This window comes from Giraffa tippelskirchi, chromosome 7 (genome assembly GCF_054371585.1).
Source record: "Giraffa tippelskirchi isolate mGirTip1 chromosome 7, T2T-mGirTip1v1.2.pri, whole genome shotgun sequence".
NCBI classification, from domain to species: domain Eukaryota; kingdom Metazoa; phylum Chordata; class Mammalia; order Artiodactyla; family Giraffidae; genus Giraffa; species Giraffa tippelskirchi.
Genome location: NC_137281.1, coordinates 108,186,411 through 108,208,884, shown reverse-complemented (window position 1 = coordinate 108,208,884; position 22,474 = coordinate 108,186,411). Strand labels below are relative to the sequence as shown.

General features: G+C 46.8%; 1 protein-coding gene across 9 annotated transcripts in view; it reads right to left on the bottom strand.

Moving 5' to 3' along the window:
* Positions 1–22,474, bottom strand: part of DAPK2 (death associated protein kinase 2) — a 135,848-nt gene that overhangs the window by 47,734 nt on the left and 65,640 nt on the right. For all 9 annotated transcript variants that reach the window (XR_014058850.1, XR_014058849.1, XM_081507441.1 and 6 more), the window contains exon 3: positions 3,943–4,164. Coding sequence is in view for 7 of the 9 variants with exons in the window: in XM_081507441.1 (XP_081363567.1) it covers positions 3,943–4,164 (222 nt within the window). In the remaining 2 variants the exon portion in view is untranslated. The remainder of the gene's footprint in view (positions 1–3,942; positions 4,165–22,474) is intronic.

Sequence of the window (22,474 nt, the reverse complement as noted above, 5' to 3'; positions counted from 1 at the left end):
GAGCAGATCTACATTTTTCAAAGCCAGCTCCACATGTGACATGAGTTAATTTCTTGAGAGTCTGAAAATATTCTTTACACCCGACGGAAGTCAACTTATATGCTGTACTGTGCTAAGTCACTCAGTTGTGTCCAACTCTTTGTGACCCCATGGACTGTAACTCGCCAGGCTCCTCTGTCCATGGGATTCTCCAGGCAAGAATACTGGAGTGGGTTGCTATGCTCTCCTTCAGGGGAAGCCAACTTATATGGATAGCTAAATCCTTCCCACCCCGGCTTTCATCAGTCCTATGAGAGGTGGCTGCACCACTGGTCATCATGGATGGGGTAATAATAGCTGAAGGAGACTTAAATCAGGGCTGGGATGCCCTCCGAGCACTGGCCATTTCAGCAGGAAGCAGGAGGAAGCCCTGCACCAGACAACAGTGCTGAGAGGTAACTCCATCCACAAAATCTGCAAACATCAACTGAGCAGATGGGCTCTGACACCTGTGTTTAAGTATCAGGCAAACCCATGAACCTAGTAGGCCACAGTGAGGACCAGAAGGCTGAAGGCTCCTGAGAAGCTCAACAGTGGTCACCAAGGTCACACACAGAAGCCCATGGAAAGGGACTTCCCTGGTGGTCCAGTGTTAAGAACCCGCCTTGCAATGCAGGGGACACGAGTTCAATCGCTGGTCAGGGAACTAAGATTCCACATGTGGTGGAACAACTAAAGCCTGTGAGTCAAATCTAGAGAGTCCACGCACCGCAATGAGAGATCCCGCGTGCCACAATGCAGATCCCAAGTCCCGCAACGAAGACTCGATGAAGCCAGATAAATAAATATATTTTTAAAGCCCATGAAAAGCCCTTTTCTCCTGGAAGGTCATTCTCTCAGACCTTGTTCACACAAGGCTGAGACACTGTGTTAGCAATCCCTACCACCACAGATTGGCAGAGACAGTGAGACAGCTTGAGAGTAAAGGAGGAGACAGAGAAACTATGAACAGACAGAACTTCGCAAACAGAGCAGCTCAAGCAGATCACAGGAGTACTAGTATGACAACTGACGTTATAGGTGGTGATGGCTCACAAGAAGAGGGCACATAACTGCTTGCTAACCATGGTTGGAGAAATGACCATGACCTGCTTGGAGAAACAGGGACAACTCAAGAACATCCTAGACCCCAACTCCTAGGGTTCTACAAACAGAGAGTAACAGACAACTTCTCCAGCAATGACAGAAATGCCAATTAAAATGACCAAAAAAAAAAAATACAAACATTGTTTAGTAACTACAAAGGACTTTGGAATTCCCTGGCTGTCCAGTGGTTAGGACTCCACACTTCCACTCTAGGGGGCATGGGTTGGATCCCTGGTCTGAGAACTAAGATCCAATATGAAGTACAGCGTGGCTCCCCCACCCCCAAATATATATATACACATACTATATATATATATATATACACAAAACAAATCTATATATATTCAATATATATAGAGAGAAAGAGAGACAATAAATAATGAACCCTGCTTTAAAACAAATGCCCCAGGGTTGGCAAGGCTGCAGGGAGATGGGATATTCCCATGTTGCAGGTGGTACTGGTTAACCAAGACTGTCCTTGGTGAGGACACCAACAGCCTCAAAATGTTAGCTTGGTCACTCCATTCCTGAGAATTCATCCAAAAAAAATTAATTCAAAAGAAAATGGGAAAATATGGGAAGAAAGTTGTTTTATGGCAATAAAATCTATAATGGCTAGAAAGTGAAAAATCAAATGTCCTATAACAAGGAGATACATGTATATAATTCAATGAAACACGATACAGTCAGTGAAAAGGAAAAAAGCTATTCATGTCATTATGTAAGCCTAGTGGGGGATGGGGAGTAGAGCAGGAAACTGTACAAGTACAGTGATTGTACACAAACAGATAAAGACTGAGAGGAACCACAGGGAAACATAAATGACTGTGCTTGGGTGGTTGGCTTCTGAATATAATTTCTTTTTTAGTTGCTATAAAGGTTTTTTTGGCAATAGACTTAAAGAAATGGCCTGGCTTTCCCAGCAAAGGTGGGCTTGTCACTCTCTGCTGGGAACCAGCGTGCCATCTGCTGACCCTTAGCCTTGGGACACGTCACACCTCGGGCCATCCTGTAGGAACCCCCCCAGGCTTGTCTGAGCCAGGCATGTGTGTACAATGACTAGTCCAACTGGCTGAGAGGTCCCTGGGGGAAACATGGAGGACTTTGGAAGTTAGAGGAGGGAAAAGCATGGGTGATTCTGTGCCCTGGAATGTTGAGTTGGATAATTTAAGAATCCAATGCAAGAGTATGCAAATGCCCATCTGCTACATAAATCTATAGCCTGGCAACACCAGAGCATGTTCTCAAATTTGAATGGTCTCCAAATTCAGGTGGCCCATCCAACCTGCAGGCGGGTTAAGGATGGCTGCCAGCTTTACAGATGAGAGAGGAAGCTCAGAGGAGAGAGGTGATTTGCCCCAGGTCACAAAGTCAGGGGCTGCTGAGACAAATGCCACCACTCCTCTGCTCACTGGCAGATGCTCATGCCTATGAGGCTCAGAACATTCCCGACACCAGTTCTTGCTGCTTGACTCAACACAGCCATTGCCATTTGTGCCATAGTCCAGCTCAAACTCTATGGTCTGCCAGAGCCCCACCTCCCCAGATCACGGACATCAGGTGGCCAACCAAGCCCTAGAGTCTTGGTATCACCCATCCAAATTCCACCGTATTTGGAATGAAGACTTCCCCAGCAGGCCCAGCCCAAGGCCATCCCACCTCACACACACAAGCAGTGTGGCCCTAGCCCTGGTCCCACCACTTTCTGGCTGTAAGATCTAATAAGTGACCTGGACTTCAGTGTTCTTGTCTGTAACATGGAGATAATAAGAGTCTCCATGTGATAGGATTGTTATGAGGATTAAATGAGATAATAGACATTCTCGGCAAAGTGAATACAAAGTTCTCTTGGGGTAAGTGGAACACTTCCTCAACACAGCTTCTTTGAAAACTGAATGAGAAGACTAACACAAAGGACCTCGGCTTCCAGCTGCTGCCGTGTCCGACTCTGTGCGACCCCATAGACGGCAGCCCACCAGGCTCCGCCGTCCCTGGGATTCTCCAGGCAAGAACACTGGAGTGGGTTGCCATTTCCTCCTCCAGTGCATGAAAGTGAAAAGTGAAAGTGAAGTCGCTCAGTCGTGTCCGACTCTGTGCGACCCCATGGACTGCAGCCTACCAGGCTCCTCCGTCCATGGGGTTTCCCAGGCAAGAGTACTGGAATGGGGTGCCATTGCCTTCTCCAGGCTTACAGCAGAGCTCTCTATAAAGAATTGTTACTACAATAACCAGTATTCTTGCCTGGAGAATCCCATGGACAGAGGAGCCTGGTAGGCTGCAGTCCGTGGGGTCGCACAGAGTCGGACACGACTGAGCGACTTCACTTTCACTTTCACAGTTCATGGGGTTGCACAGAGTGGGACACAACTGAGCAACTAAGCACGCATGCACAATAATAATAAAGACATCAGACACAGTACAAAGGCAGGGGTTTTCCTGGGGAGGGGCTGGGGAAGGGCTTCACAGAGCTGGGAGGGTGCTTGTTCTTCTCTTCTTTGAAAAACAGATTCTTTAATGGCCCTCCTGCTCCCCCCGTCCCCCCTCTAATGTGCCCACCAGCCAAGAAATGACCCCAGCACTGGCCACTTCTTCCCTTTGATCCCCAGGGTCCAATGAAAGCCAGACCTAGACCCTGGCCCTCAGTCTCTGCTGCCTGGGTTCCGGAGGAGCGGGTAACTGAGGGTAACCGTCCCCTACTGACTTCATTTCCTCAGGGTCGAGCTTCTGGCCGGCTGGTTGCTGCTCCCTCTGGGGCCTGTGGCTGGAGTCCCCCCTTCCCCAAGCCTGCTTCCCGCCGGGTCCCAGGCTCCCACTCACAGCTCGAGGATGAGCACCACGTCGGTGCGGTTCTCAAAGACGTCGTGCAGCGTGATGACGTTGGGGTGCAGCACCTGCCGCAGGATGCTCACCTCCCGCTCAATCTCCTCCCGGCACACGCCCCGCCGGCTGGCCCGGCTCTGCCGCTTCTTGATGAACTTGGCCGCGTACTCCAGTCCCGTGCTCTTCTCCCGACACTTCTTCACGATGGCGAACTGGCCGCTGCGGGGACACAGAGACACACAATGAGGACATCACTGCGATCATGGGAGAAGTGACCTGGCCACCACCCCCGGCCACAGCAACTCTTTCTTCCAGGGCAGGACAAGTCATGTCATCAGCCAGGATCCCCACCTGGTCATCATCCGGAGATGGAGACAGAGCAAGTTCTGGGCTTCCGTTCTGTTCCTATGAATCCTTTACCTTGTACTAGGAAGGAATGGTAGTATTGTCATTCCCAGTGTACAGATGGGCACACTGAGGCCCTGAAAGGCTACTGGTTTGATCCAGATGATACAGCCTCAGCTAGAACCTCTGTCTTGTATTCACCAGATGAAATCACAATGTCCAGAGGTTTATACTACTTAATGGAAATATTTTAAAGGAAAAGCAGGATTTTCTTGGTGGTCCAGTGGTTAAGACTCTGAACTTCCACTACAGGGGGTACAGATTTGATCCCTTGTCGAGAAACTAAGATCCTACAAGTCACAAAGTATGGAATGAATGAATAAATAGTAAAAATGGTCAGCATGGTCAAATTACTAATAGTAACAATCATCTGTTTGGGCCTCCCTTATCTGGAAGCAAGTACAAACTCATCTATTTAGAATTGTAAGGAAACAAAGCACCTCTCTAGTCTCATGTTTGCACCTTGGTTTCCAACCCTTCCCAACAAATAAAACCTCAATTAACCTGACACGAGCCAGGTAGTGGCTCAGACAATAAGAGGACAGAGCAAACACCAGCCTAAAGCACTTAAAGACGAGGCCAGAGGCCATGCCGTGGGGCAGGGGGGGTCCCGGTGAAAGTGGGGATGGGGCGGAGGCAGCCTAACATTGTTAGTAACTACGGTGGGTGTTTGTCATGGTTAGAAGACAGATAGTCCATGGAATTTTCCAGGCCAGAATACTGGAGTGGGTAGCCGTTCTCTTCTCCAGGGGATCTTACCAATCCAGGGATCATATCCAAGTCTCCTGCATTGCAGGCAGATTCTTTACCAGCTGAGCCACCAGGGAAGCCCAGATAGGACCAAAGAATTGTAAAATATTAGGAAACTGAGGCACAGGAGACATCAAGTGACTCACCCAAGGTCATCACAGAGTTAACAGCAAAGCCAGGCCTAATTGCTGAGGACCCTGTCCACTGTTCACAAAGCTGCTGAGACAGTTGAAGGAGTCAAGACTATGCTTAGTGCCTTTCAGGGCTGAGCCTGAATCCTTCACTCCAGGGACCTAGACAACATCCATGAAATGGTGCAAACTTGGAAAACTCAGCAGTGGTCACAGGACTGGAGAAAGTCAGTTTTCATTCCAATCTCAAAGAAAGGAAACGCCAAAAAATGTTCAAACTACTGTACAATTGTGTTCATTTCACATGCTAGCAAGGTAATGCTCAAAAGCCTTCAAGCTAGGCTTTAGTAGTATGTGAACCAAGAACTTCCAGATGTACAAGCTGGATTTAGAAAAGGCAGAGGAACCAGAGATTAAATTGTCAATATCCATTGGATCATAGAAAAAGTAAGAGAATTCCAGAAAAACATCTACTTCTGCTTCATTGACTACGCCTAAGCCTTTGACCATGTAGATCACAACAAACTGGAAAATTCTTAAAGAGATGGGAATACTAGACCACCTTACCTGCCTCCTGAGACACCTGTATGCAGAAACCTGCCAAAGTGGCAGGTTGCCCTAGGCCAGCCTCCCTGAGTACTCTAAAGGCAGCCCCCTCCACACACACACACACACACACACACACACACACACAGGGAAGGGCAGTGGCCTCCTGCTTCACCATCACTGGGGGTGATGTTAAGGCAATCACTGGGGGCCACTCTCAGTCTTTGGAGACTACCCTCCTGGGGATCTTCCCACTTCCCTTCCACCAGTGTCCTAGGTTTTCCTGACACCCACAATACCTACTGCTTGAGACAAAAACCATAAAAAATTTAAGGTTCAGCTTAATGGCTTAACAAGGGGCTGCCAGACTCCGCACTTTGGATGTACTCTCTTAGTGGCGCTGGGGTGAAAGTTACACACAAGGAAGTGCTCTGGATACAGTAAGTCCCCTACATAAGAACGAGTTCCATTCCAAAAGCGTGTTCATAAACCCATTTTGTCTGTAAGTCCAATAAAGTTAGCCTAGGTACCTGACTAACACAATTAGCTATACAGTACTGTTCTGTAATAGGTTTATAATACTTTCCACACAAATAATACATAAAAAACATAACAAATAAAGAAAACATTTTTAGTCTTACAGCATAGTACCTAGAAAAGTACGGTAGTGCAGTACAACAGATGGCATACAGGGGCTGGCATCGAGTGAACAGGCAAGAAGAGTTACTGACTAGAGGAGGGAGAGGAGGTGGGAGATGATGGGGCTGAAGGATCATCAGCAACAGGAGATGGAGGGCAAGCTGCAATTTCACTCACACCTGACACCGATGGGAATGCCACGTTTGCATCTTTGAAAGTTTGCAACTTGAAGCTTCGTATGTAGGGGACTTACTGTGTTTGCCTCAGCCTCAGAAACTAGCAGTACATCTGAATCACTCCATTACTAGACTAATCCTCAGTGAGACAGCCTTCAGAATAAACCCAAGTGATCACAAAAACAGACCCTCAAGTAGAGCAAGTAAGGAATAAGAGATGCCAACACTTAAACAGCATTCTGTGGCAACCATTGTAGAGATGTCACCAAACACCTGTTCACACATCCCTCCATCCTCTCATCCCCCTTTACCCAGTGCTACCTGAGCATGTACTCTCTGCCAGGCTCTGCCTGCACAGCAAGGGGCAGGGACCAAAGACACAGCCATCAGGTACAGATGGAGCTCTGGGGAGGGACAGGGCCCCGGTGGCTGGGCTGGGCTGAGCTGGGCAGGCTTTGTGGAGCCATGTATCTATCACACTGCCTGCTAACTCTAAAATTTCAGCTATTTATGCCCCAAATACTGGTTCTGGGCTGTCTACACATGAGGGGCTGATGCAGGTGGGGTTAAATCAGGCCTCCCAAAGTCAGAGGGAACACATTCAGCAGGATCTCTGGTCCCTGGGAGCAGCTCTGGGCCTTGGGACATCAGGTCCCATAGAGGGTGCCAGCAAACACTGGACAAAGCCTCGAGTCCCCGGCAGCTGTGTGTCTCCGAGTCAGAATGGCCACGCTCCTCTCCTTCCTGACACCTCAGGGAGTCTGGCATCAGCAGCCCTGAGGGATGGGAAAGCCAAAGTGTAAGGATTTTAAACTATTTGTTTAAGCTTATGGAGCACAGAGGTGGAGGCAGAGGATTTTTAATAAAGCAGAGCTAAATATTTCAGGTCACCTTGACGAAAAGCTTTCCCTTCTCCTTAGAGGGAAACGGAGGCATTTTTCTGTATCACATGCCTGAAAAATTCCTCTAACTCTCAAAAAGCAAATGAGTGTTTGCTTTTGAGTGTTCTCTCTGTGAGAGCAGCTGAGGCAACGTAAGGTGACTGGGGGTCAGGCCTAACATGAGCAGGCATCCTCCTCCCGCCAAAAGGAGGTATTTTGAGAGTGGATGACTAACACAGAGCCAAATGCCAGCCAATGCCACTCACCTTCCCTCTCTTTGCGAGACAAGGATCCTCCACTCAACCTGCTCTGGGGAGCCCCAAAGGGAGCCAAGGCCGCTCGCTGGTTTCCTCTCTCCTTGATCAGGTACTGGAATGTGTGGAGTATATGCTCCACTAGGCCAGCCCTGGGCAGAAGGAGCAGGCTTCCAGGTCAGACAGGCCTGGTCTCAGGAGACTTACACGGTCACCTGGGGCCAGTGGTCACCCTCTCTGTGCATCAGTTTCCTCATCTGTAAAATGGGAACTGTGATTCCCTGCCAGGGAATTGTGAGGACTGGAAATATGTCACATCAGAGGAGACTTCCCTGACGGGCCAGTGGCTAAGACTCCACCCTCCCAGTGCAGGGGGCCCAGGTTCGATCCTTGGTCAGGGAACTAGATTCCACAGGCCACAACTAAAAGATCCCACATGCCCCTACTAAGACCCAGCACAGCCAAATTAAAAAAAAAATACATCACGTTGGCCTGCGGGCAAATCTAATAAATGGTGACTAGTATTACTGTTATTAGTTTATTGCTCATGTGAAGGCAGAAGTAAGTCACTCATTTACATGGACTGCAATGTGTGGCCAGAGCATCAGTAGAATTTTAACACATATCTCAACCCCACTCTACTTTCTGATGATTCCAATGCACAGTCAATTTTGGGTTTATCTTCGTTTTAAGCAATTTACCAACTCTTTTCATCCTTAGAGCAGTGGTTCTCAACCCTGGTGGCACACCAGAATCACCAGGGAAATCTTAAAGTTACTGCTGCCTGGATCCCACCTCCAGGACTTCTGATTTCCTCGGACTGGGAATCAAGATATTTTTTAAAAACTTTCTGGGACTTTCCTGGTGGTGCAGTGGATTAGAATCCATCTTCCAATTCAGGGACACAAGTTCAATTCCTGGTCCAAGAAGATTCCACATGCAGCAGGACAACTAAGCCCATGTGTCACAATTACTTAGCCTGCACTCCAGAGCCTTCGAGTTGCAACTACTGAAACCCACGCACCTAGAGCCTGTGCTCCGCAACAAGAGACACCACCACAATAAAAAGCCAAAGCACTGCAATGAAGAACAGCTCTCTACTTGCCACAACTAGAGAAAGCCTGCACAAAGCAGTGAAGACCCAGTGCAGCCAAACATAAATAAATCAACTTTCTGGGTGACCCCAATGTGTAACCAGGGCTGAGAAACACCAACTTGTAACAGTCCTCGGATTATCTCCATTTTTCCAGATGAAAAAAAGTACATCACTGTAACTCATATTATTCCTTGTCCTTCTCAGTATTGATATATTACCCTCTCCCTTAGATCTTTGATCTGACCATGAGAAGGAGGGAGAGAGGAAAGAAAAGGGAGATGGAGAGTGTTGTCTCTTTCATCAGGACAGGTTTTGCTTGATTTGCAAATCAAGACAGAAGATGACCCTGGGCTCTGGGGAGTAACAGGAATGGAAGTTTGCTGTGGGGCACCCCCTGGTCCCTGTACCCACAGTAGAGGCACAAAAGCCAGACCTGAGATGGCTCTGTCACGCCCATAAGAAGGCACTGGCAGACTCACGGGCAGGTGGAAGCAGTGATGGTTACGGACCTTTTTCTGCCCATCAGGAAGGCTCTGAAGCCAGAAATTCAGGTCCGGGGCACAGAAGTTGCTCAGCTATGCTGCAGGACCAGAGGTGGACAGGGAGTGCCCCTCTAGGTTAAGACAAAGTCACCCAGGGTATCAGCCTAGCAGGGAGCAGAGGGGAGCCAGCCGATCGTAAGGGAAGTGACTGTCAATACAGATTTAAAAATCATGGGAATACTGAAACACTGATGCACATACGCAAAGCACGCATATGCCTATCCCTGCAACAGTCAGATCCTAACTCTAATGCAGCAAAGGGCGGGTAGTCAGGAGGTCCAGTTTCTGACCCTGACCTGCCCCCAAAGCTTCATGGGCTTGGATAAAGAGCTGCCTTTTCAGTCCATTTTCCTTCACCTGCCAGAAAGCTTCTGAGGGGAATTCCCAGTGGTTAGGACTTGGTGTTGTCACTGCCATGACCTGGGTTCAATCCTCAGGTTCCCACAAGCCATGTGGCACAGCCAAAAAGAAAGAAAGTTCCCGAGAGTCCACGACAACTCTGAACAGAAACGAAGTTTTTCCTTCACTCTCCAAATTCCATCTCTGGGCTGATGTCTGGAGTCTTGGGTTCTGGTCAGATCCCGTCTGCTAACTGGTCATGAGCCTGGGTAGTCTGTTCACCTCCCTGGGCCTCAAGGTCCTCCCTTGTCAAATGAGGATGAGAAAACCCAGCCTGACCACCTCACAGAGGAAATCATGAGATAACCCCCCAGAAAGGACTAAACCATCCAGCTAGTAGAAAGGCAGGAGGCAGGGGTGGGTGGAACACTGTGCCTGAGGCTGACTTGCAAAAGTCATGTAGGAAGGTTTCGTGAAGGACAGTAAACCCGCAAGACACAGAAACTAGCTTCCCTGCTCCTGCCAGCAGCTTTCCTGCAATTATATCAGGAACACGCCCCTCTTCCCAGAGGACCCAGCTCCTCACTTATTCAGTGTCCCTGGAGAACAGAGTAGACGGTGTGAAGATTAGTGTCACAGACAGGACTTGGCAGGGCCCGGGGAAGGTGGGGGGCACCCCATTAGGGTCTCCTGTTGTCTGTCCAGGAATCAGATGATGAGGAGTAAATCTGGAACTGCTTCTCAGAACTCAAAAATGGTTTGGGACTTTCCTGGTGGTGCAGCGGTTAAGAATCTGCCTTCCAGGGGCTTCGCTGGTGGCTCAGTGGTAATGAATCCACCTGCCAATGCAAGAGACACAGGTTCGATCCCTGATCCAGGAAGATCCTATATGCCGCAGAGCAGCTAAGCCCGTGAGCCACAATTATTGAGCCTGTGCTCTAGAGCTTACAAATTGCAACCACTGAGCTCATGTACTACAACTACTGAAGCCTGTTCACCCGAGAGCCAGTGCTCTGCATCAAGAGAAGCCACCACAATAGGAAGCCTCTGCATTACAACTAGAGAGTAGCCCACACAGCAATGAAGACCCAGAACAGCCAAAAATAAATATAAAAAAAATTAAATTATTAAAAAAAATTCAGGGATGTAGGTTCGATCCCTGGTTGGGGAACTAAGATCCCACATGCCACGGGGCAGATAAGCCTGTGCCGGAACTAGAGAAGCCCATGTACCTCGAGGAAGACCCAGTACAGCCAAAATAAAATAAATAAAAAATATTTTTCAAAACCAGCTCCTAAGTTTCAGGGAAGAGCCTGGCTCAACTGTCCCTGAATTCTTTACTGCCAAAGAAGAGTAATCTGGGTATGAGCCAAATCTCACACCTGGGATAGATTTTGTATCGCAATGTGGACATCACAACATTTACATCCAACTTTCTCTCGTCAAGCTAATTTTACTTTTATCCTCTCTTAAATATTTGCTGGCATCATTCTTAGCTCCATTTTACAGATCAGAAAACAGAGGCTTAGGGAGGTTGTGACTTTCGAATTGGACCAGGTAGCAGGCCCTGATAGAGGGACTAGGACATAAAGTCATGTCAACCAATTAATTCTAGCTTCAGTGAGACTCTCGAGGTAACTAGCCAGCAGTGATGTGCCAAGCAGTAAGGAAGGGGCCCACCCCAGAACGGAGGAGAATTTTATCATTGATATTACTAACAACTGACCAATGCATGGTGATAATAAAAAGTAGAATGATTTGGGGAGACTTCCTGGGTGGTCCAGTGGTTAAGAATCCACCTTGCAATGCAGTGGACTTAGGTTTGATCCCTGCTCAGGGAATTAAGATCCCACATGCCGTCGAGCTCTCTTGGAGCCCCATGGAGCCCTCTTGAGAATCTATGTGTGGCAATTAAAGATACCGTGTGGCTCAACAAAGACAACACGTACCTCAACTACGACTTGATACAGTCAAGTAAATTAACAGTTTTTTTTTTTAAAGTAGACTAGGGACTTCCCTGGTGGTCCAGTGTTTCAGAATCCACCTGCCAATGCAGGGGACACCAGTTTGATCTCTGGTCCACGAAGATCCCACATGCCCGGAGCAACTAAGCCCTTGCACCACAACTACTGAGCTCATGAGCTGTAAATGCTGAAGCCTGACTCTAGAGCCATGCTCTGCAACAAGAGAAGCCACTGCAGTAAGAAGCCCATTCACCACAACCAGAGAGTAGCCCCTGCTTGCCACAACTAAATAAAGCCCTCGTGCATCAATGAAGCCAAAAATAAATCAATTACTTTTGAAAAGAAAATCATTAAAAAAAAAAAAAGTAGAATAAGTTTTATTCAATTTTTATCACTGGTTTTGAATTCTCAAAAGACAATGCACCTCTCATGGCCAGAATTGAGACAGACCACTCCCACGGTCCACCCACTCCCACCAGGTTGGCTATGGCCAACTAGACTTGTTCTTACAACTCCCCAGAGCTGACTGCCAAAGGCGTTTTTAAGGTTTATGGATAGATTGGGTCTAATTCATTCTCTCTCTCAGTCAACTCTAAAGTGTCCATGAATCTAGTAACTCGCCCCAAAGTCCCCAGTTGATCAAGGTGGAGATGAGGCAGAGTTGCACAGAATACAGACCAAGGAGGAGATGTCATGGGAGGTGAGAGGTATCAAGTGGGAAGTGCTCCAGGTCAGAGGGGTGTGGGGCCCAGGTTCCTCCTCCCGCTTCCCCCAAGCAGTCACTGCAGTTCCTCTTCCCTCACTGGAAAACAATGAGCCACGATTACTCTGGAATTATCCTGCAAGTGTGTAGTGCCACAGGGCAGGACAATGCTTAGAAGTTTCCAGTCAAGACCACCCCAGGTGCAGCCCAGGTAGTGAGGGAATGGAACCTTCAGCCAGCATGTGTCAAAGGTGTGAGCAGGAGGAGCTCAAATCTACAGTCCACAGGAACCAGCCCAATCCCAGAGGACCCACCCCCTGATCCCAGGGCAAGAGCCTGTCTGGGGATGGTGTCGCCAGCCCCCTCCCCACTCCTCAGCCTGGCCAAACTTGACTGACCCGGCCTATTAGTCTGCCCTCTCCCCCCACCCCCGCCGCCACCCTATACATACACACACACACACATACAAACGCACACAAACACACCATCCTTTTCAATACATCCCATCTCCAGTCAGCCACTTCCATGAACAAAGATATTCCTCCCATCACCTTAGCAAAAAATCTATTTCTGGTCTCCTAGACTTAACTCCAGGATTTACAGTCAAAAGACCGAGGTTCTATTTCTAGCTCTATTACTTTTAGTAAATCATGTGCCTCTGACCCTGTTTCCTTGCGTGTAACACAGACATAAGAATATTCCAATCTCACCTTTCATCTGCAGTCTCTGCCCGGGCTGCAGTGTCCCTGCCAAGCCCTGAACATGTGCATGGGGGACAGCTGTGGATTCTGGGGCAGATGTAGCCCCAGGGTGGGGTCTTGGCCAAGGGCATCCTTGGCCCTCCTGAAGAGAGGAAACTAACAGCAGGTGGACAGTCTGTGTTTTGGAGTTATGCGATCCCTTTACCTGAGTGAGAAACCTTCCCCCACTGGGACCATGGAGGTCTGACAGCCCTCTGTGACACCAAGATTAGTAATAGTTGAAATAAATATTATCAGTGAACTTTTGCATTAAGATTTTGGATTATACATCAAATTTTAATGGAGAAAACAGAACTCCAGAGGAATGAATTCTGCAGGCCCCAAAGAGATATGAAAAGGTGACTCGGTGCCTAGGAATTCACACAAAAGAAAACAATCTGGATCCCACTGAGGATATTACATTTAGTCATCATTGTCTCCTTAGGCTTCCCTTGGCTGTGACAGCTTCCTAGACTTTCTTTGTTTTTGATGCCTTCAAATTTTGAGTAAGGCATTTGTAGGAAGTTTCTCAGTTTGATTGAGTTTTCTCATAATTAGGATTTGGGCAGCTGAAAGGCAGGGTCCCTAGGTGGTGCCAGGATCCAGGAAGGCAGAAAACACTTCAGGACACAGGTTTTTTCCACTGTAAAGTTACCCCTGCTCCCTGACATTGTACTCTTTGAAATGAAGTCACTGTGTGCTGCCCACACTTAAGAAGAGAGAGTTGTAGTATTCTCTCTTTTATTATATATATATATATATATATATAATTATGGATTGATAATTTCTCAAAATTAAGATTTTAAGAAAGACCACAGAGGTAAAGGACTATTCTCATCTCATATCAAGATACACACTATCAACATGACTTATTACTGTTGATGTTAACCTTGATCACCTGGCTAAGGTCTTATTTGCAGGTTTTTTCCACTGTAAAGTTACCCCTGCTCCCTGACATTGTACTCTTTGAAATGAAGTCACTGTGTGCTGCCCACATTTAAGAAGAGCGAGTTGTAGTATTCTCTCTTTTATAATATATATATATATATATTTTTTTTTTATTGGGCTATATCTGATTTACAATGTTGCATTAGTTTCTGCTATACAGCAGAATCGGTTATATATATGCATGTATCCACTCTTTTTGAATCTGCCTGCAATGCTGGAGACCTGGGTTTGATTCCTGAGTCAGGAAGATCCCATGGAGAAGGAAATGGCCACCCACTCCAGTATTCTTGCCTGGAGAATCCCATGGACAGAAGAGCCTGGAAGTCTACAGTCACGGGGTCACAAGAGTCAGACATGACTTAGTGACTAAACCACCACCACTCTTTTTAAGATTCTATTCCCATTTAGGTCATTGCAGAGTGCTGAGTAGAGAACCCTGTGCTTTATAGTGGGTGCTTGTTGGTTGTCTATTTTATATATAGTAGTGTGGAGTTGTGGTATTTTTAAGGGCAAAAGGTTTACATCAGTTAATTGAAATTCTATAGAAAGAAGTTGGTCTCCTCTCTCAATTATCAAATTTATATTTATATGCCCCCAAAAAGAACAACCCAATCTCACCATGTTATAATGAGAAAGAAAGGAGACAAATATGTGAAAGCACTAAGGAAACTATAACTCTCTGTGAATATGAATTATTCCTTCCATCCAATGGATTGACACATCTGGATCATGGTCTCCATTTTCCAGTCCCAGCCTTGAACCTAATTTAGCACCTGTGAACCCCATTCCAGCTTAAAAAGATAATGTGGGGGAAAACTGGGGCAGCTGAAAGGCAGGGTTCCCTGGGTGGTGCCAGGATCCAGGAAGGCAGAAAACACTTCAGGACACAGTCACCTGAGGTCAGGGTTAAAAAGGGATCAGATATTCAGGAAGCCAAAACAGGGTGAAGAAATATAAGGTTGCCAGAAGGGGAAACACATGGCAAGTCAAGATTTCAGGCCAAAGAGAAGAGAATAAGGAGCAAAAATGTACCAAAAGACAGGTGGGCAGCACGTCATGAACTAGGTGTGCAAGCAAGGAGTGAGAGACCCGTGGGATCAGCATCCCAGCCACGTGGCATGTGGAGCTGCAACAGACAGAAACATCAGCACAAGACCTGCAAACACAACAGTGCCCAGAACTGTTCAAATGGCCTCTGCTCCCAGCATGTGAGCCAAACCACTGTCTATGAGCCCATTTCCCTTCCCTGACCATGTTGCCCATAACTTTCTAGTCTCATGATGATGGTTTTAAAATTTATTTGAGGTGTGGAACCCTCTCTCCAACAAATTGTGCAAAGAAGCTCACTATGTAAAACATATAAAAAGCAGTGCTTCTTTTTGGGGAGAGATACTAAGAGTTGGACCATAAAGAAGGCTGAGCATCGAAGAATTGATGTCTTTGAATTGTGGTGGTGGAGAAGACTCTTGAGAGTCCCTTGCACTGCAAGAAGATCAAATTAGTCAATCCTAAAGGAAATCAACTCTGAATATTCATTGGGAGGACTGATGATGAAGCTCCAATAATTTGGCTACCTAATGCAAAGAACCGACTCACTGGAAAAGACCCTTATGCTGGGAAAGACCAAAGGAAAAGAGAGGGGCAGAGGATGAGCTGGTTATATAGCATCACCGACTCAAGAGACATGAATCTGAGCAAACTCTGGGAGACAGTGAAGGACAGGAAAGCCTAGAGTGCTGCAGTGCATGAGGTCACAAAGAATCAGACACAACTTAGCAACTGAACAACAACAACAAATCACAGGCTACCTACTCAGAGCCTATCCACATGATGCCCAAAGGGGCTTTCTGGAACCCCAAGAGTTCCAGGGAACACGATTTGAGAAGTCTACTCAATAGCATGGAAGCATGCTCTTTGATGATCCCAAAGAAACTCCAAACTGTAAGGAAAAAGGGAGGAAAAAAAGGAGAAATAGAAAACACTGATGAAATAATTCTCAAAATTATTATCTATTCTTTTAAGGAGTTACTCTGGGACTTTTCTGTGGTCCAGTGGTTAGAACTCCAAGCTCCCAATGCAGGGGACCCAGGTTTGATCCCTGGTCAGGGAATTAGAGCCCACATACTGCAACTAAGGGTTCACTAAAGATACTGCATGCCATAACTAAGACCCGGTGCAGCCGAAACAAACACATAAATAAATATTAAAAAAAAAAAAAGAAGAAGTAGTTGCTCTGACCAAACCAAACTCAGGATCAACAATAAGGAACACACTTTGGATTAAGTATCAGGAACCAGAAGTTTCCAGGGAGCTAAACCCTGACCTACAATTGGCCCCTATCCATCAAGTCACAGGTGTCTGCCTGTGCTGGCCAGCGGCAGCTGCCTGCACAGCTTAGCTCATTAAGCTCCCTGTCCCTCAGACTAACTTCCTTCCTCTGACTCTTTATTTGGGGGCTGGGGGGCACACAGAAAAAATTCCTAAAGCACAAAAAGGAAGGAATCGTTGGGCAGAGCCAAGTCAGGCTGAGCTATGATTACATTTTGGAATCTATTTTTAAGTCTAAGCACATTTTGATGCTGTTGTGAAATGAACAGGAAACCACAGGCCCAAGGCCTAAAATTAATTAAGCTCAGTTTAAGTTGGATTTGGCTTTTCAGAGGAAGATTTTCACTGAAAATATAGCTCGGTGTCCTCTGGTATTTCCCTTAGTCTGGAGTCTAGATTCTAGACACAGACGTGACGTGGGCTACTATGGCTTGAAGTGTTAGCCATGGAGGGTACCACCCATCACCCACAATCCACCCGCCTGCCCGTCTAGTCATCTACCTACCCATCCACCCATCTACCTAACTGTCCATTCACCAAGCCATCTATTTACTAATTTATTCCTCCATCCCTCACGTGTGGATCAGTGTCCCAAATGCTACAAACCAGACATACCCCCACAACTTGAAGGACTCATAGTCAACTGGAGAGATCAGACAAATGCTCATGGAAAAAGAAATATGGCATGAATGTCTAAAAATAGCTGCCTCAGGGTCAAGTGCATGGGCAACAGTAAGTCCTGCAGCAGTTCAGCAGAGGGAGGAAGTATTGGCCAAGGGGAGTCAGGGGAAATCTTAAGGAGCAGGTGGGATTTGAACCAGGTTGACAGCATATGATCAGGTCACTCACGATGGTTGTTCTCTTGCTCTCTGTACATCCCCTGCTCCACCAGTCCCTGCCACACCTACACCCTACTCACCTGACTGAATTTCTCTCTTAATCTTAGAGATTAATCAGTGAATGCCTACATAATTGTCCCTAGACTCAGCTTGTGATTGTTCTAATCTTTAAATCAGAACATCTCCACCATGATAGCTGATGAAAGGAGCAGTGAGGGGCATGCGCCATTGTTGGTTTCCCTGGTAACTGATGAGCCAAACTGACATCAATTCCCTCTATAACTGGTAACACCCCACCTCCCCGCCAGGAGTGAAGACTGCTGCCCTGTCCTGCCCACTATCTGCTGTACATGTGGACATGTTGCTCCAGGACCTCGTTTCAGTCATGTAAGATTCATCCCACCCCATCCATCAAGCCACTGATGTCTCTGTTGCTGACTCCAGGCTCTTTCTTTGGTCTTGAAGCTGGACAAGTACAGGGCTTGCAGGCCTACAGGGTGCAGCCCAACAGGCAGAGAAAGCTGAATTCAGACAGGCAAAAAGGAATCAGCTGGCTACAGCTGGAGTGAAACACAAATGCTTTATTCTGGGAAGGCTCTGAGTCACCACTTTAATTCCTCACTTCCTCCCTTCGTCAAGTGATGGACTTTCTCGAGGAAGTCCATCAGGAAGCTGAGCTTGCCCTTTCCTCTCCTCTTTGTGGGGATGGTGGAAAAGGACAAGTGGCCAGCAGCCAACAATGTTCACTTGGGTAGGATTCCCCTCTCACCACCTGAGTTCCTGACAATCAGATGTATGTTTTATTAATGAAAAGAACTTCAGCAGGACAGGTCAGCTCACTTGACCCCAGAAACACCAGCCAGTTTCTGAGCAAAGCCCAGGAGGCTGGACCATAACGGATGTGATCTTTAGCATGAGCTCATGCTGCAGAACAAGAAAGGGACTAAAACAGGAAGATGGAAAGATCCAGGCAGGTCGAGGTTCTGTTATTACCATGTAGGGACAGGGTCGTCCCTCATATCTTCTATAATGGCACCCTCCCAACTTGCCAGACCCCTCTAGTGCCAAGAGTTCTGTTCCCAGCCCCTCTTCTGTGAACTCTGCACATCCCCATGGTCCACATACCCCGGGGGTCCTGCAGCTACTGAAGCCATTTGTCTTAGAGCCTGTGTTCCAAAACAAGAGAAGCCACTGCAACTAGAAAGTAGACCCTGCTCGCTGCAGCTAGAGAAAGCCCACATGCAGCAATGAAGAGCCTGCAACAAAGACCCAGCACAGCCAAAAATTAAAAAAAATAAGAAGAAGAACAGATCTCCGGCACTCAGAAAGATGCCCTGGTACCAGCTTCACATCCAGCAAAATGCTGAACACATCACATGGCAGAGATACTTCCATGACAAATGACCAAGGCATTCACCTTAATCAGCAACCAGCCTGTCGGAGCCTGGGAGTAAGAACTGTCCTACTCATCTGATGGGGTTTGCTGAACACTGAGCATAAAGTAGGTATTCTGCCAGTTTTTGCAGAAAAGAAGAGCTAAACTGAGGCAACAGGAAGTGAGTGAAGGACTTGTCACTCACAGCCAGCTCTGTGCAGTCAGAGTACCTCACCGGCAGACTCACTAGGAAAAGAACACGTTCTTGATAGTTGTTTATTACAAAAGGAGCATGCTCATTAGTTTTAAAAAGCACAAAGAGGAAGCTTCCTGAGATGACCATTGTTATCATTTTGGTGTCTGCTCTCTTAGATATTTTTCAGCACATACTATAGTCTTTTTTGTTTGTTCATTTTTTTAATGGGACTGGGATGATGCTGTATGTACTATTTTGGAAACTGCTTTTTAAAATTTTTCAACTTAACAATAGATTATGAATATTACTCACATTACTGAAAACTGTTTCACTCCTGATTTTAAATAATATGCCACCTTACAAATAAACCATGATTTTTAAAGCAAACTCTTAATTTTGGATATTTATAGTTTCCTTTTCTTGGCACACCACATGGCATGTGGGATCTTAGTTCCCTAATCAGGGATAGAACACATGCCCCCTACGTAGGAAGGCCACTTTCAATGTCTTAACCACTGGACCACCAGGGAAGTCCCTGGACATTTATATTACTTCTAATTTTTACTATAATTAAGACTGCTGTAGATACTACTATATATAAATCTTTGTGTACATCCCTGATTATCTTTTCTGAAGGTAAGTTCCAGGTAGAACACTTGGTCAAAAGTTATTTACATTTTTAAGGTTTATGATACTTGACAAATTATCTCCCAGGAAGATTGTATCAATAATACTCCTAACAGTCCTAAATAACCCCTTGAACTTGTTCACTGTGTTTTTCAGCTTTACCATTTTCCTACTTGAAAGATGATATTTGATTATCTTAACTTGAATTAAGTTTATTATTAACTTGTAGTTGATTACTAGTAAGAATGAACATCTTTTTCCTATGCTTGCTGATAATCTGAACTGCCTTATACATGCCTCCTCGCTTATTTTTCCACTGGGGTGTTTGCCTTTTTCTTATTGTTTATAAAAGCTTTTTACATATTTGTGACCTGAAACCTTTGTTGTGTATGTTGCAAACATCTGCCTTGATTGTATTGTCCAAAAGGAACTTTAGGTCTTCTGTAGCATCAGACAGTGTTAACCAGTTTTTTCCTTACCTCTCTCTCTTCTGTTACTAAGCTGTGACTCAAGGGTACACTAAAGGGGAGCGCCTTGTGCCCCTTTGGTCATGTAGGCATTCAATTCAGGCAATACCTTCAAACTTACCACAGAGGCAATCCCTCATCCCCCACACATGGCCCTTTACTCAGAGTCACCCCACTCTTCCTCCTGGTGATGACTCTTCTACTGGCTGATTTCAGGAAAGGATGGCATCAGAATGTGAGCAGGTCCTGCTACAGAGTGGGCCTGGTGTCCCCAGGATAGACTGCAGCTCCTGGGGTGACCAGCATAACAAACTCCCTTTAGGGATGCAAAGCATCTCCCCTGCCCCTCAATCATCCATTACGTTGTTCAGTGTCCTTTGGAACAGGATGCAGCAAGCACTGGCTTTCTTTTAGAAATTAGTACCATGAACATGTCTGTCTACCCTGAAAAACCTATAGCCTTCCTCATTTCAGATAATGAAAATGACATAATCTATCTTATTTCCCTTTTGTTGCCTTGGTGGTCAGTGATAATGGTCAACGGTAATGACCCAGATCTTGGGTGTGTTTCCTTCCTCTTTCCTTTGCACCAGCGGTTCTCACACTTGAGGGTGGAACAGAATCAGGGAGAGCTTGGTAGAAATGAGATGTCCAAGCTTTGCCACAGAATTGATAAATCATAGTCTTCTGGAGGTCATGTGTCTTTTGATCTCCACCTTTATTTTCAAATTTTGTGTGCCTTGTGCTGTAGGTTGCCTCAAGTTCTTACCATACATGGGCAGGAGGAACTAACTATAAGAACTATAAGTGATCCTGTGTTGCCATCACTGTGGCATGGAGAAAGACAGGGAGCTGTCAAGCACACCTGCAGAAGCAGAACTTGCCTATTTCACAGTTGGCTAAAGGGGGCCCCAAACTGTTAAAGGGGCTTGTCCTAGGCAGGACCACCCATACAGCCATTTACACAGTCCATCCCAATGGCCAATTTCATCAACTGCAGAGCAGAAGGCATTTCCCATAGTAAGAAAATAATGCCAACTCCCATGCCTCTTGGGCCCCATGCTCACAGGGGGCTTATTTCCTCATCCCTGCCCTCAAAGGGATTTGACTTTAGATCCACATCATAACTCAGTTGGTAAAGAATCCACCTGCAATGCGGGAGACCTGGGTTTGATCCCTGGGTTGGGAAGATCCCCTGGAGAAGGGAAAGGCTACCCACTCCAGTATTCTGGCCTGGAGAATTCTATGGACTGTATAGTCCATGGGGTCACAAAGAGTAGGACACGACTGAGGGGCTTTCACTTCACTCACTATCCCCCCTATGCCCACAACCCTGGAGAGTGGGACCAGGTAGAGAGAACAGGTCCAAGTCCTCTTAGAAGCAGATTTCTGTCCAGACTCTCCTTCACCCAGCCCCGTCTTCCCTGCAGAAGCTGAAGCCTCTGTTGGGCAAGTGGCTCTGAGTCACAGCTTGGGCCACCCTCCCCCCGCCACTGTCATCACCAACCCCAGTTGGCAGCTACCAGGTGCCCTGGGGGCTGCCAATCCTTTCTGGTTCCTCTAAGTCCGCTCTAAGTCATTACAGGATTTGGCACCTAGTTTCAAGCATAATTGTCAAGACGTCATCAGGAGGGTATGTGTCACCTCCAACATGATCTGTTTTTCTACCCAAACTGCAACCTAGAACAGATCCTGGCGTCTAACCTGGCCGCTTCCCTCTAGAAGCTCACCAGACAGGCCTGCCTCACCAGCTGCTGCAGGGTATCCTTGTCATTGCCCACACGGCCCACGCTAGAGGGCTCTGAAAGCTAGGGGGCTCAGATCTGGGAAGGACGCCAGGATAACCCTAAGCCAGCTCTGTTTTTAGCAGGCTCTGGCAACTTGGGTGAGTTTCTTAGCTTTTCTACGCCTCTGTTCCTACATCAGCACACGGGGATGACAATTACCTTAGAGGCTGTGATGCAGATTAAAGGCACTGATACCTGCAAGTGCCCAGAACAGTATCTGGTACATGGTCAACACTGATAAATATGAGTTTAGTTTTAGCTCGCCAGGCTTCAGTTTCCTCACCTGTCAAATGAAAATAATACTCTAACTTGCAGGATGAGTTGAGAAATTTTAATTAGAGAAATGTGAAAACAGCATAAACCTGGCATATCCTTGGTGCTCAATAAACGGTTTCTGAAAGGTGAAGGAGGAATAAATCAGACAATAGGTATCAAGGTTCAGAGCAGATGTTTTCACCCTGGCCGCAGGCTCCCCTTCCTGCTCCACAGTATCCCGGAAATCACCTCCTTGCTCAGAGACACAGACCCACAGAGCACCCACGGCCCCCACATGGGGTCTGGACTGGTGCTGCTGCTGCTAAGTCACTTCAGTCGTGTCACTCTGTGCAACCCTATAGACGGCAGCCCACCAGGCTCCCCCGTCCCTGGAATTCTCCAGGCAAGAACACTGGTGAGACAGGCACATTCCTGCCTTAATCTTGAGAGCGGACAGGTCCTGGTGCTCCCTCAGGGAAAAGTGTCTCAACACAGCACGCCCCAGGATAGCCAGGAGATGGACGGTGTCCCTCAGCCCTCC